Below are 14,586 nucleotides of genomic sequence, written 5' to 3'. Positions count from 1 at the left end.
GAAGTCACAGGACACAATGAACCAAATATTCCTGATCCTTAGGTTTCTGCCTAACGATCCTGGAATATGAGCATGAAGTACAAGACATAGAACTGAGCCTGAGGCACCTCCACCTCCTCGGCTGCACCCTCTGCTCCTCACCCCGACTCTAGCATTGAGCTGCCCCGGGGTCCTGGCTTGGGTCTTCTCCGCCTTCATTTTTTGTACCTCTCACCACTCTTGAGGGGCGTCTCTCCACCATCTGTGAATTCTATGTTATTTCACATAGTATAATTTTATACAGTCAGACCCTAAAGAAAAGCTACCCCAAAGGTGAGAAACCAGTTTCTCCTTGTGAAGAGCCAGAGTTAAGTAGACTAAGGGACTAACGGGAAAGTGATGTGCGTGGATGAGCATCTCGGGGGTGCATCATCGTATCAAAGCTTGAGTTAAAGTGCTGGTTCTCCAGCGGCACGTCACTGGGAAGAAGCTTTGCTAAAGGCTGGCTGGCCCCACATCAGAGTGTGAATCAGGTGACGGTTTATTTGACCCTCAGACTTGGCTTCGCAGGAGCTCCCCAGAAGGCATGAGTGGCCTGGCCCCTCTAACATGCTCTCCTCTTCTCTACTGTTGGGACTTCTGAGGACACTTAGCAGGATATCCCTTTCTAGGGATCGCCCGCCTCCCTGGTTACTGCTGATTGGTGCACTGTGGGCACTTGGCCCAAGCTGGACTTTGGGGCCCCCTCCGAGTCTGGACTCGGGACAGGGAGCAAGAGCAGACCGTCCTAACCTGGCCGTGTTCTCCTGGGAGACTGTGGGATACCCCAGTGGCCTCAGGTTAAGTGCACTTCTAACTTCAGCTGGTCTGGGCTGATCCCACTGGTAACCACAACAGGGTCTCTGGTGGAAGAGCGGAGGGAAGCCCCTTGTGCCAAGTCTGGGGAAGAGATGTCTCTGCGGTGTGGAGTTCCGAGTGTTGCTCCCTTGTTATCACTTCTCTTCCTGCTTGAACTCATTATTAAATTAATTCCAGCACAATCTTAGATTTTCTCAGAAGGATTAGGCATTTCTGCTCTTAAATATTCTGACTCACAAGACTTGATCAGCTGATACCTGGGTTTCATTTTATGCCTGGATGATCTATTTTGCTAGCGGTTTCTATCTTTCTTTTTTACAAGAGATGGGGTGTTGCTATGTTGCTCAGGCTAGACTCAAACTCCTGGGCTCAAGTGATCCTCCTGGCTCGGCCTCCCAAGTAGCTGGGACTACAGGTGCGTATTACCATGCCTGGCTTAGTTGTTTAACACAGCCAGGCTGAGAATTGCAAAGGTCAATGATCCTGAGTTGTTTTATACTGATGTGGGATTGGCAGACGACCCCTGCAGGAAGCAGGAAAGATCACCAGGGAAGCAGGAATCTGGGGACAGGCCAATGTCACTAGGTGGGAACTGAACAGAAAATGGGAGAGAAGCCACCCAGAAAAAGGGAACAACCGGCCGGGCGCGGGGGCTCACGCCTGTCATCCCAGCACTGTGGGAGGCCGGGACGGGCGGATCACGAGGGCAGGAGATCGAGACCATCCTGGCCAACATGGTGAAACCCCGTCTCTACTAAAAATACAAAAACTAGCCGGGCGAGGTGGCGGCGCCTGTAGTCCCAGCTCCTCGGGAGCCTGAGGCAGGAGAATGGCGTGAACCCGGGAGGCGGAGCTTGCAGTGAGCTGAGGTCCGGCCACTGCAGTCCAGCCTGGGCCACAGAGCGAGACTCCGTCTCAAAAAAAAAAAGGGAACAACCTGATAGAAAAATCGGCAAATAATATGATCAGAAATAGAAACACAAATGGCTCCTATAAATGATATTCATCCTTGATAGCATGAGAAACGTAAATGAGAATTCTAAGAAACACTTAGACCCACCAGAGAACTATTCTGGATGAAAACACTCCGAGATACTACTTTTCTAAGCAGTTCTGCTACTCAGATGCAACTCTCTAGGGAGAGGCTGGTGTGCACTATGAGCTGGTCCAGGCCCCGAGGACAGTGGTTCGGGCATCCACTAAGCCACAGGGCGTGCCGTGGACCCATCTGCACCCCCTTCTCGGTGCTTTTCTAAACGTATACATGTGCGAAATGGCAAAAGCACCAGGTTACTCACTGCACCATTGTCCATCCCCTTCTCGGTGCTTTTCTAAACGTATACATGTGCGAAATGGCAAAAGCACCAGGTTACTCACTGCACCATTGTCCATCCCCTTCTCGGTGCTTTTCTAAACGTATACATGTGCGAAATGGCAAAAGCACCAGGTTCCTCACTGCACCATTGTCCATCCCCTTCTCGGTGCTTTTCTAAACGTATACTTGTGCGAAATGGCAAAAGCACCAGGTTCCTCACTGAGCCATTGTCCATCCCCTTCTCGGTGCTTTTCTAAACGTATACATGTGCGAAATGGCAAAAGCACCAGGTTCCTCACTGCTCCATTGTCTAATTAGCAAAGATTGAAAACCACCAAAAGGTTAATCAATAGGGGCTGGTTCAATAAATTATAACATTCATCTAATGAAGAACGGGTTTAAAGAAAACAAGGAAGTTCACTATTTACCGATATGGAAGAATCACCAGGATATGCCGTAAAATGAAAAAAGCAAGAAACATGACAGTGTGCATAGGACGCCATCACTTATGTGAAAAAGAATGAGGAAATCAGAAGACAATGTCCTCTATGCGATATTTCTGCCAAAAATGTTTGAAATGAAAGTATTATGAGGAGACAAACACAGCCAACTTGAGTGACAGTCTATAAAACAACCAGTCTACATGCTCAAAATGTCGATTTCACGAAAGACCAAAAAAAAAAAAAAAAAAAGAAAAGAAAGGGAGGGAAAACGGAAGGAATGCAGGCAGACTAACCAATGGACTGCCCAGGGAATTGTTCGTGATTTAAAAAAACCAGCCAGACGTTGTAGCTCACGCCTGTAATCCCAGCACTCTGGGAGGCCGAGGCAGGCGGCTCTCTTGACGTCAGGAGCTTGAGACCAGCCTGACCCACATGGTGAAACCCCGTCTCTACTAAAAATACCAAAAATCAGCTGGGTGTGGTGGTACACGCCTGTAATCCCAGCTACTGAGAAGGCTGAGGCGGGATAATCGCTTGAACCCAGGAGGTAGAAGTTGCAGTGAGCTGAGAATGTGCCACTGCATTCTAGCCTGGGCGACAGAGCAAGACTCCATCACAAAAAAAAAAAAAAGAGAGAGAGAGACTAGAGAGAAATAACAGTGAAATACAATGTATGAGCCTTTACTGGATCCTGCTCTAAAGGACATTCCTGGGACAGCTGGAGAAATGTGAATATAAACTGCATCTTGGATGTCAGTACTGTCACTGTTCCATTTCCTGGAGTGTGAGAACTCTACTGTGGCTGTGTAGGGAATGCCCTAGGCCTTAGGAGAGTGACGTCTAAATATGCAGGGCTGAAGCATCATATCTGTGATAAACTCACAAATACTCAGGAAAAATACCCGTGTAGCAAGAGGGAAAGCAGACCCGGCAGTGGGAATGGCTGGCGAATCGACACAGAGGGTGGATGCCTGTCCTTGCACTGTTCTTTCAATTCCTCCCATAATGCAGAAACTTCAAAATCTCAAGTGAGAGAAAGAATGCATTTGTGTGTGCCTGAAGAAGCAGGAGAGGTGGTAAGAAGCTGTGTGTGCTGGAAGGCAGCAGCCAGGGGACTGAGGAGACAGGACATGGCTCAGTCTTCACTCTGGATGCCTGTTACCCTTTCTAAATCTTGGAACATGTGAAATCTGTTACCTGTGGTTAATTAAGTAAACACATTGTAACATTTCTGCCATACATTTGTGATTCAGTTGGCTCTGCACTGTGTCACTCTGCTGTGGGTCTGTCCTGCACACTGTGCGAAGGTGGGCAGCGTCCACCACCCACTGGGGTCCAGCAGAATTCTCCCCCCAAATTGTGACAACAGAAAATGTGACTGGACACTGCCCCATGTCCCCTGGGGGGGAGAAGAAGCCCTGACCTAGACAAACAGGCTTTGGGAAAAGTGACAGAATCGGGGCGCTTATCTCATCTTTACGAATGTCGTTTCCTAGCAAAGTTCACTTATAAAGGTGCAGACACACCTTTGCCACAGAGTGGCAAATTTTCAAGCCTTGCTTCCAATACAAAACAAAATCTACAATTGCATCTGACAAGATCAACTGAATTTGGCAACAACACGTTTCACGTATTTTCATCTTTCATACACTTGAGCATGGTCAGAAAAGGCCAAGATCTGAAAATAGCGTCTCACGTGCGTTGACTCACCCTGTCCCCAGACAGCAGGCAGTTTCCACTGGGGCTCCAACTGAGCACGGTGATGTCGGCTGTGTGTGTCGGGGGCATCGTGTGCTGCTCCTTGTCTTGCTTGTTAAACACCGTCACTTCTCCAGTCTCCCAGCCCACAGCCAGCACCAGCCGCGTCGGGTGCCAGCACAGGGAAGCAACTCGGAATGGCCTCTCAACATGTGTATCTGGCACACACTCCCCCTGCATTGGACAAGAGGCAAAATCCCGCAGTTCAGAGAGCGACAGCTACTTTTCTTTTTTATTTTTTGAGACCGAGTCTCGCTTTGTTGCCCAGGCTGGAGTCCAGCAGCCAGATTTCGGCTCACTGCAAGCTCCGCCTCCCGGGTTCACGCCATTCTCCTGCCTCAGCCTCCAAGTAGCTGGGACTACAGGCGCGTACCACCACGCCCGGCTAATTTTTTGTATTTTTAGCAGAGACAGGATTTCATCGTGTTAGCCAGGATGGTGTCGATTTCCTGACCTCGTGATCCACCCGCCTCGGCCTCCCAAAGTGCTGGGATTACAGGCGTGAGCCACCACACCCGGCCATGCGACAGCTACTTTTAAGAATTTCTGTCTAGGCTGGGCACGGCAGCTCACTCCTGTAATTATAGCACTTTGGGAGGCTGAGGCGAGTAGATCACAAAGTCAGGAGTTCGAGACCAGCCAGGCCAATTCGGTGAAACTCCGTCTCCACTAAAAATACAAAAATTAGCCAGGCATGGTGGCTACTTCTTGTATATTTAGCAAAGACAGGGTTTCCTCATATTGGCCAGGCTGGTCTCAAACTCCTGACCTCGTGATCTGCCCACCTTGTCCTCCTAAAGTGCTGGGATTACAGGCGTGTGCCACCGCGTCCGGCCATGTGCTATGTTTTCTAAAATTTTCTAAAGCTGCAGCTTTGGGGAAGATATGCGTGTTTTCAGAGATTAACTTGGTTTGCCCCCAGTTGTTCCACTGGGCTTAGGAGCCATCTTCTGTGATCTCATCATTGTCCGATAGATCGTTATTTTGAAATCCTGAAGTTTTCTTTGTGCCAACTGGAAACACAGAAATATGCCGCTAACTAGTTTTATAATAGTATGCTTCAGATCTTCTAAATTAAACAATTTTATCTAAAATTGCTATAACTTTGGAATTTAATAATATTTATTCTAAAAAAAAAACCCCATTTACAATACATGTTATAGGCTCCTGCAACGGATAATCTACCCAAAAAAATAGGCAAAACTGGGGTTGGTGCTGGGGCTGGACTAAGCCCTAAAGCTGCCACAGCCTTCACATAGCTGCCGGTGTACGGAGGAGCCTGCTAGCAACAAGGGAGCTGCAGACCAGCGCTGCACCGGGCCGCAAGGGCACGTGTGTGGGGGGGGCAGTTCCTAAGGAAGAGGCCACTTAGCCACTTTCACCTGAAGGATTAATGCATTAATTATGCAAATGGATGAAGGAGCGCCTTCTATGCAGGTGGCACAGCATGTGCAGGGCTGGAAGGCTGAGGAAGGCTGTGGAAGGCTGTGTCAGCATCAAGGAAGGTGAGCCTGATGTGACAGGTGGCAGAGTGCTGAGGGCCACATCTGGGACTCCATGTTCACCCAAAGAGCAGTGCGGGGCAGGTGAGGCGGAAGCAGGGAATGACTCCATCTGTGATGCCAGGACAGGCCAGGCCTGGCTGCCGAATGGAGTACAGTAGAGGAGGCCTGTGAGGGCACAGCTGCAGCAGTAGGAAGTTGTACTGGTGTCCAGGAGAGGGGGATGGGAACCTGGAGGAGGGAAGGGTGATTGGAAGGGCAAGAAGCAGCAGACTCGCTAGAGGTTCCGGGAGAGAAACTGGGAGGATCTAGTGACGGGTTACAAGGTAGGGGAATGGGAGATGTCAACAGTCATCCGTTCTAGAAACCAGGATAAAGGGGGTGCCTTTCATTGAGATGGGAGGTACCCATTTCAGTGAGCAGGAAATATGAGGCAGGGGAGGGGTGGGGGACAATTTCAGTTCAGTCTTGTGCAGTCTGAGATCTCCTTGAAACATCCTAGAGATGTCAGGAAGGCAGCTGGGTCTCTAAGCTTACTGCTCAGAGTGAACTCCCAGGCAGGAGAGGTGTGTCTGTAAGCCACTGGGGATGCTCAGACCACAGGAGGAAGAAACAGAGAGGAGCCTTGACCAAGCTCTGTGGAAGGCCATGGTGTTCACAGACTGGAAATGGAGGAAGAGCTGGCAAAGCCATGGAGGTCGGGCAGGGAACGCCCCGCCCCTGCGCTCTCAGGCATGTTTCCCAGAGGACTTCACGGGAATGTGGTACAGACAAGGACCCCAAAACACTCAGGGGGTGACACCGAGAAGCAACTGATGACTGTCACTGCTTGGGTGGAGTTGTGGTGGCAACAGGGAGCCTGCAGAAGAGTGAGTGGAGGAGGAAACCTCATTTTCCTTTTTTGAGATGGAGTCTCGCTGTCTCCCAGGCTGGAGTGCAGTGGCGCGACCTTGGCTCACTGCAAGCTCCGCCTCCCGGGTTCAGGCCATTCTCCTGCCTCAGTCTCCTAAGTAGCTGGGACTACAGGCACCCACCACCATGCCCGGCTAATTCTTTGTATTTTCAGTAGAGACGGGGTTTCACCGTGTTAGCCAGGATGGTCTCGATCTCCTGACCTCGTGATCCGCCCACCTCAGCCTCCCAAAGTGCTGGGATTACAGGCGTGAGCCACCGCCCCCGGCACTTCATTTTCTTTGTGGAGTAGGAGGTGCACTGGGCACTGAGAGGGCGGTTATGGAAGTCTGAGGAGCTTAGGGAGAGTTTCTGTTGGGGGTGAACTATGTCCCCACAAAGATATGTGGAAGTCCTATCCCCTGGTCCTTGTGATGTGGCCTCCTTTGGAAACAGGGTCTTTGCAGATGTGGGTAAGCTCAGGTGAGGTCATGAGAGCAGGCCCTAGTTACATATGCCTGGTGTCCTTTTAGGAAGAGGAGAAGAGATGCAGACACACAGAAGGGAAGGCCGGGTGACACCAGAGGCAGGGCTGGAGCAGTGCATCTGCCCGCCAGGGAGCACTAGGCTTGCTGGGAACAGCAGGAGCAGGACAGCAGCTCGGGGCAGACTCTCCCCTCAGCCTTCAGAGCCAGCGGGCCCTGCTGACACCTGATTTTGGAGTTCTGGCCTCCAGAGCTGCCAGAGTACCTTTCTGTTGTTTAAAGCCACCCAGTTTGTGGAAATGATCAGAGTTCCAAATGGCCACTGTGGAGCGTGAAGGAGGGTGCTGACAGAGGAGGATGCCTCAGCATCCACGAACAGCACTGTGGGGCCATTTCTGGTGGTGACCATGAACTGATAGTGGCTTAATGCTGATGAGCCTTAAGGATTCCTAAACATGTCCCCAAGCCACTAAAACAGCTAGGGTGAAAGAACTGCCCACATACTAGAGCTTTCATAATACTGGGATTTGACATCTGTGAAAACTGATGATGGATGTGGTTTTCTTTTTCTTTTTTTTTTTTTTTTGAGACAGAGTTTTGCTTTTGTTGCCCAGGCTGGAGTGCAATGGTGCGATCTCCGCTCACTGCAACCTCCGCCTCCTGGGTTCAAGAGATTCTCCTGCCTAAGCCTCCCGAGTAGCTGGGATTACAGGCACGCGCCACCACGCCCGGCTAATTTTGTATTTTTAGTAGAGATGGGGTTTCGCCACATTGGTCAGGCTGGTCTCAAACTCCCAACCTCAAGTGATCCACCCACCTTGGTTTCACAAAGTGCTGGGAACACAGGCTTGAGTTACTGCGCCCGGCCTGATGGATGTTGTTTTCTTCATGAATAAGCTAGAGTAGAGTTCGTTGGAACACACAGACACGTGCACACATACACATGCATACACCCTCCGACATACATGCATACAGATGCTCACACACCCATATGCACACACCCACGTGTACACATACACAGATGCACACATAGATATGCACGTACACACACCAACACACATACACGCACATAGGGATGCACACATACACACACGCACACACATGCCCATATGCGTGTACACACTCACAGATGCACACACACGAGAACAACAGCAACACAAACAGCATGGGCCCGAAGCTACCACAGTCAGGCTCCTTGCTTCTGAGCACTCACCTGCTCCAGGTAAATATCCACACTGCCTGTTGAGGTTGTGCTGATGTAAGCAACTGCCAAGAATGGATGGACAGGGTGCCAGCTGATGTGTGACGGTGACCCCGCTGCATCTGGGGCTTCTATCTGGTGGTCAAAATAGAGGGCCATGACGGAACTCAGGCCTGCTCAGCGCTGAAACCTGCAGGGAAAAAAAAATGACCAAGTCCAATCAGTTTTAAATAAAACAAACAAAATGACTGTACATGGAATGACAAAAGGGAAGCATCCCAAAGCACCATTGGAAGACCACTGGCAACTTGAAAATGCCTTGCGGACTGAGCAGACAACCTGATGCGAGGAGATCTCCAACAGGGAGAAATGCAGACGAGAAGCAGTTAGACCCGGAATCACCCAGGCTGTGTCACAGAAACGAATACAACTCACGGCCATCCAAGAAGGAAAGAAAGGAAAGCCCTGCAGCCTAGACTACACATGCAATCCTCAGGAACTTCCATTCCAGTCACAATAAGGACAAGTTCTATTTCTGTAGTTGCCTTTTTTTTCCTTTTTAGACCAAGTCTCGCTCTGTTACCCAGGCTGGAGTGCAGTGGTATGATCACGGCTCACTGCAGCCTCAAACTCCTGGGCTCAAGTGATCCTCCCACCTCAGCCTCTCAAGTAGCTGCGACTACAGACATGCACTACCATGGCCAGCTAATTTTTAAATAATTTTTGTAGACACAAAGTTTTACTATGTTGCCCAGGTTGGTCTTGAACTCCTGAGCTCAGGCAATCCTCCTACCTTGGCCTCCTAAAGTGCTGGGATTATAGCCGTGAGCCACCGCTGCCTTTTAAACAACATTTTCAAACAAAATAAAAGCAAACTGCTCCAGAAGAGAGTACTGGTACAGAAAAAAACCAGTACTTAATTTCCAATAAAGCATAAAATCAAAGACTGTCTTCTACCTCTGACTCACAGGTGGTAGAAGACACAAGGCTTCCTCCATTAGAGAGTCAAGAACACACAGCCGCAGCAGCTGTGAGAAGTTGAGCTTGATCAGTTAGGTGAACTTAATCTCTCTCATTCTTCCTTTCAGATCTGGAAAAGATATATATATTGTTCCTTTTCAGGAGGGTTAGGGTGATACATGAAGTGACAGTCTGGTTACTGTCACTTTGTTACACCTCCGTCAATTTGGGGACGTTAACTGGCAGAGAAGAGCATATTTGTAGACGTGTTTGCCACCATTTAAAATTATTCAGGACGGGTGTGGCGGCTCATGCCTGTAATCCTAGCAATTTGGGAGGCCGAGGCGGGCAGATTGCCTGAGCTCAGGAGTTCGAGACCAGCCTGAGCAAAATGGCGAACGTGCACTGCCGCCCTCACCGCCGTCTACTAAAAATACGAAAAATTAGCCAGTTGTGGTGGTGCACGCCTGTAATCCCAGCTACTCTGGAGGCTGAGACAGAAGAATCGCTTGAACCTGGGAGGCAGAGATTGCAGCGAGCTGAGAGATCATCCCACTGCACTCCAGCCTGGCAACAGAACAAGACTGTCTCAAAAAAAAAAAAAAAAAAAAAAAAACCCAAACAACAAACAAACACACACTCCAGATCAAAACCTGGGCAATTTAAAACAGCAAAAGAAACCTTTAAATTAAAAAATATGTATTTTGTTTAGAGACAGGGCCCTCAGGCTGGAGAGCAGTGGTGTGATCATGGCTCACTGTAGCCTTGAACTCCTGGGCTCAAGTGATCCTCCTGCCTCAGTCTCCCAAGTAGCTGGAATTACCTCTTAAAATGAGTTTTGGCCGGGCATGGTGGCTCACACCTGTAATGCCAGCATTTTGGGTGGCCGAGGTGGGTGAATCATGAGGTCAGAAGATCGAGACCATCCTGGACAACATGGTGAAACCTTGTCTCTACTAAAAAATACAAAAATTAGCTGGATGTGGTGGTGCCTGCCTACAATCCCACCTACTCAGGAGGCTGAGGCACGAGAATCGCTTGAATCCAGAAGGTAGAGGTTGCAGTGAGCCAAGATCTCACCACTGCACTTCAGCCTGGGCAACAGAACGAAATTCTGTTTCAAAAAAAAAAAAAAGAGTTTTAACATTTTGCATCCAGCCAGGGTTACAAATCCTGGGCTATGGGGAATTAGTATCTAACAAGTTTACTCTGTGAAAATATTTCTCTGAAAAATGAGTGATACAATAGTACAACATTTTGTACTAACTATGAAGCCAAACGGTCCTAATTACTTTCTTTCCTGCCCGGGGCTTTTCAAGGCCACCCGCCCCCCCGCCCGCGGCTTTGGGTAAGGGAGCTCTCTCAGGGCTTGATGGCTTTGCCTTTGTCCTGTGCTTCCTGCCCAGTGTCCCCACACAACGCTGCGCTTCTCCGTGGCTGCATTTAGACTTTACTGTAAATGTGAGTTTCGCTGCTCACACACTGCCCCCCATATTATCTCTCCCAGAGAGCAGGAGGCACCCAGTATTCCCAGCTTCTTAGAACAGTGCCTTGCACAGAACGGGCCCTGCGCGGATGAAGCTGTGTATTAGCAAGGAGAGAGATTCTTCCTGTTGTGTTATTAATATAAGAAACAGGTTGCAAGCCTGACTGAATGAGTTCCATTTTTACACAGTGCATTAATACAATTGTTCATAGTTCCTTTCACCTGCATTTTAACAAGTTCCCAAAATGAGTATTATCAGTATAATTTAAAAAGTTGACACAAGGAGGAGAGATGGCTACCAATAAAATAGTGACGTACTTGATGACAATCTGCAGTAGCGTTAGCTCGGAAACAAGTACCCTTCCTTTCCTTGGAACAAAGTCCCAGTCTCTGGAACATACAACTGGGAGATGTATCAACTTTGGGGAACCAGAGAAAAACTGTATTTATTCTAACCGATGTACTCCTCTCACTTTTAGGCGTCCAGCGTCTCCAGAGCCTCTACAAGCGCCTCCATTAAACCAGCTTTTGGGAAAGAATCTGTTAAGCCCATTCGGCTAAGCGGCACGGGGTCACAGGGCTTTGAGCAGCCCTCCTCCTGTGACGCCGAGTAGGGAACCCCCGGACGGGGCTCCACGGTGGACTCTCAGGGGCAGGCACCCGGGACCACCCTGCAAAGCCTCGCTCTCCAGGCCACAATCCAGAGCCTCCGGTCTGCGCAGGGTCCTCGTTGCATCCAGCGGACGCTACTGAGAAGCCATGCGCTGGCGGTTTGATGCAACGCGACCCTCAGGGCCGACCCAGCCTGTGGCCAAGCATAGAATGTTTTTGTTTTGCTCCTGCCGTTAGTCCCGCTTCACCTGGGGTATGTGATGGCGCCGTCCACCTCCCCACCCCGCCCATTCCAAAGGGACTCTCCCAGCGACCGGAATCAGCCGCGATTCGAGGCCGTGCGGGGGCGACCTGGACCCCGCGCCAATCCCGCCCCAGCCTCGATGACACCCGCGAGGGGCCGCGGGGACTCGGCGGCGACGGGATCGTGGGAGGAGACAGGAGGGTCCCGACGCCCGCCACCGGTCAGATCCTCGGCCCCAAACCCCCGCCTGGCTCCTAAGGACCTGGGTCGGCCGCCCTAGCCCTTAAGGCCACTCACCTCTGCCAGGCCGCTGAGCCGCCGCACGTTGCCGGGACAACGGCGCGCCAGGAACGCGGAAATAGCCGAAGTGAGCGAGGCGGCCCCGAGGACGCCCGAAGCGCCCCGAGCGGCCGGAAAGAGCCGAAGGCGATCGGGCACGCACGTGCGGCTCCGAGGTCTGAGAGCCGGGGGCCGGGTTATTCGTTCTGCAAGAGAGAAGCCGGACGAGCTTTTTTTGGGAGAGACGGCGGCGCAGGGCCGGCGTCCGGGTGCCCTTCGTATTGAGGGCGCGCTGTTACAGCCCCAGTCGACAGCGGCACCTTCCCCTCCTGGGCGTGTCCCCCTCCCGTGCATTCCGAGGCGGGGCCTTTCCAGCGCCGGGCGATCTCAGCCCAGGGCTTCGTTGGGCTCCGCTTTTCTAGTCTGGGAGTGGAGGGCGTGGGTCAGGCGTTTCTGGAAAAGTCGATGCGCTCGGCAGTGTCCTGAGCTGTTGGGTGACTGAGGGCCTGTGTCCACTGCCGGGCCCCGCACTCCACAGAACGGAGCAAGGCAGGGAGCGCCCCCCAGAAAGCAGCTGGCGGCCGGGCGCGGGGCTCGCGCCTGGGCTTCCAGCGCTTGGGAGGCCGGGGCGGGCGGATCGTTGGAGCCCAGGAGTTCGAGACCAGCCTGGGCAACATGGCGAGATTCTGTCTCTAAAAAATTACAAAAATTAGCCGGGTGCGGTGGCGCCTGTAGTCTCAGCTACAAGAGGCTGAGAGAGAAGGATCGCCTGAGCCCCGGGAGGCGGAGGCTGCAGCGAGCCGAGATCGGGCCATTGCACTCCAGCCTGGGCGACAGAGCGAGTCAAAAAAAAAAAATTAATAAAAGAAAAAGAAACACCGGAATTTGAGCCGGGCGCGGTGGCTCACGCCTGCAATCCCAGCACTTTGGGAGGCTGAGACGGGCGGATCACTTGAGGTCAGGAGTTCGAGACTAGATTGGCCAACATGGTGAAACCCCGTGTGCACAAAAAAAAACACACAAATTAGCGAGTATGGTGGCGCGCGCCTGTCATCCCAGCTACTCGAGAGGCTGAGGCAGGAGAATCGCTTGAACCTGGGAGGCAGAGGTTGCAGTGAGCCGAGATCGCGCCACTGCACTCCAGCCTGGGCGACTGTGCGAGACCCTGTCTCAAAAACAACAACAACAAAAAAGAAATACTAGAATTTTAAAAACACCCCTCTGCTTTGTTGCTATGAAGAAGAAAATGACCAAGTGCCCAGCGCCGCTCGGCCACGCTAACGTAGCGCAGAAGCACACACCCCACTCAGGAAAGGGTGCGCGAAACTGCCTCGGACGCGCTTCCACACTTCTCCTCAGAACTCAGGTTCGCGCCCGATTCCACCCTCCGAGCTACCACAGTTTTCTTCTCATGCATCCGTCAACACGGCTGCGGCCAATCACAGCACGGGCCTTGGCCTATTGGCTGCCTGTCCACCAATCCGAAGAGACGCATAGTCCGCAAGGTCGCGAGACTGGCGTCACAACAGTACTCGCGCCGTGGGCTCGCCCCCTACGCCCACCTGTCGAGCGCGCCCGCCCAGACCTAGCCAATGGGAGCGCCGTTTTGCAGAGACGCGCCCTAAAAAACCTTGGGCGTGCTCGCCCCCGCGCTCGTCGCCTCGCCCCGCGCGCCCGCGCGTCCCGGCCCCGCCCCCGCGCGCCGTCCGTGCGGCCCCCACCGGCCGCCGTAGCCGGAACTGCTGCTGAGCGCGGCGGGCCGGCTTTGCTAGGCTGAGCTGCGGCAATATCAGCGCCCGCAGCCCCCTTAACCGCGCGCCGGCCCGCGCAAGGGACTTGCCGGGGCTAGCGCCGCTCGGCCAGTCGCTCCCAAGGCGGACGACCAGTCAGGCGTCGCCGCCTCACTGCAGCCGGCGCTCGGGGGCCGGGGCTGCCCGGCCCGGCTGGTTCTGCGGGCACCCGGGGAGGCCCCGGGAAGCCAGGCTGCCGCCCGGCGTTGATGAAAAAGGTGACCAAAGCTGGGCGCTGGGGCTGTCATGGCGAGGCCCCGCCAGGGGGTCCTGTCGGGCGGAGCAGGAGAGCGCGGGGGAGGCGTCGCTTCCACAGCGCGCGGTACAGCCAGAACCGGCCTCAGGGCGAGGAGGCTTCTGCGTCCCCATCCCGAGACGCGCGCCGGTGCGGAGCGGGACGGGGCTCGAGGAGACTGCGCCTCCGAGAACGGTCCAGTCTTGTTGGAGGTTCTCGCGAAAAGGAGGCCATCCCCGTGCTTGTTGGCCCTTAGGGTAAAATCTGGACGGTGTCGGTCTTTTCAGCGGCGAAAAGCGCGTCCCCGTGCTCGGTCGGCGTCTTGGGAGTGGAGCCCGGCGAGCGGGCGAGTTCACTGTGGTGGCCGAGTTGGTTTTGCTTGGGTCCCGCGTGGCCTGCGGGCGGACAGGTCCCTGGGCATTGGGGTTCTCTATAGCCCGAGAAGAGGTCTTTGGGGGTTTGGGTGTCTTGAGTAGAAAGGGGTGGGATGAGGAGGAAGAGTGGGAAGTTCTCAGCCACGAAGTCCCTTCAGTTGGGGTGTTTGTCGT

At 52.7% G+C, this 14,586-nt stretch overlaps 2 protein-coding genes across 5 annotated transcripts in view; one reads left to right on the top strand and one right to left on the bottom strand.

The window, feature by feature from the left end:
• IFT140 (intraflagellar transport 140) overlaps window positions 1–12,230 on the bottom strand; it is a 108,795-nt gene extending 96,565 nt beyond the window's left edge. Inside the window, exons 1-3 of one of the 3 annotated variants that reach the window (XM_030925519.1) lie at window positions 12,032–12,230; window positions 8,445–8,622; window positions 4,306–4,527 (exon numbers count right to left, since the gene is read on the bottom strand). In XM_030925519.1, the coding sequence (XP_030781379.1) occupies window positions 4,306–4,527; window positions 8,445–8,591 (369 nt within the window). In that variant the 5' untranslated portion in view covers window positions 8,592–8,622; window positions 12,032–12,230. The remainder of the gene's footprint in view (window positions 1–4,305; window positions 4,528–8,444; window positions 8,623–12,031) is intronic. The other 2 variants (XM_030925518.1, XM_010387818.2) reach the window with 2 other exon arrangements.
• A 1,495-nt stretch (window positions 12,231–13,725) lies between these two features.
• The window catches only part of CRAMP1 (cramped chromatin regulator homolog 1), a 65,102-nt gene continuing 64,241 nt past the window's right edge, over window positions 13,726–14,586 (top strand). Inside the window, exon 1 of one of the 2 annotated variants that reach the window (XM_010387823.2) lies at window positions 13,726–14,021. The gene's annotated coding sequence lies outside the window, so the exon portion shown is untranslated. The remainder of the gene's footprint in view (window positions 14,022–14,586) is intronic. The other variant, XM_030924604.1, reaches the window with a different exon arrangement.

Source organism: Rhinopithecus roxellana, chromosome 20, assembly GCF_007565055.1.
Source record: "Rhinopithecus roxellana isolate Shanxi Qingling chromosome 20, ASM756505v1, whole genome shotgun sequence".
Classification (NCBI taxonomy): Eukaryota; Metazoa; Chordata; class Mammalia; order Primates; family Cercopithecidae; genus Rhinopithecus; species Rhinopithecus roxellana.
This window is presented reverse-complemented; position numbering and strand designations above follow the sequence as displayed.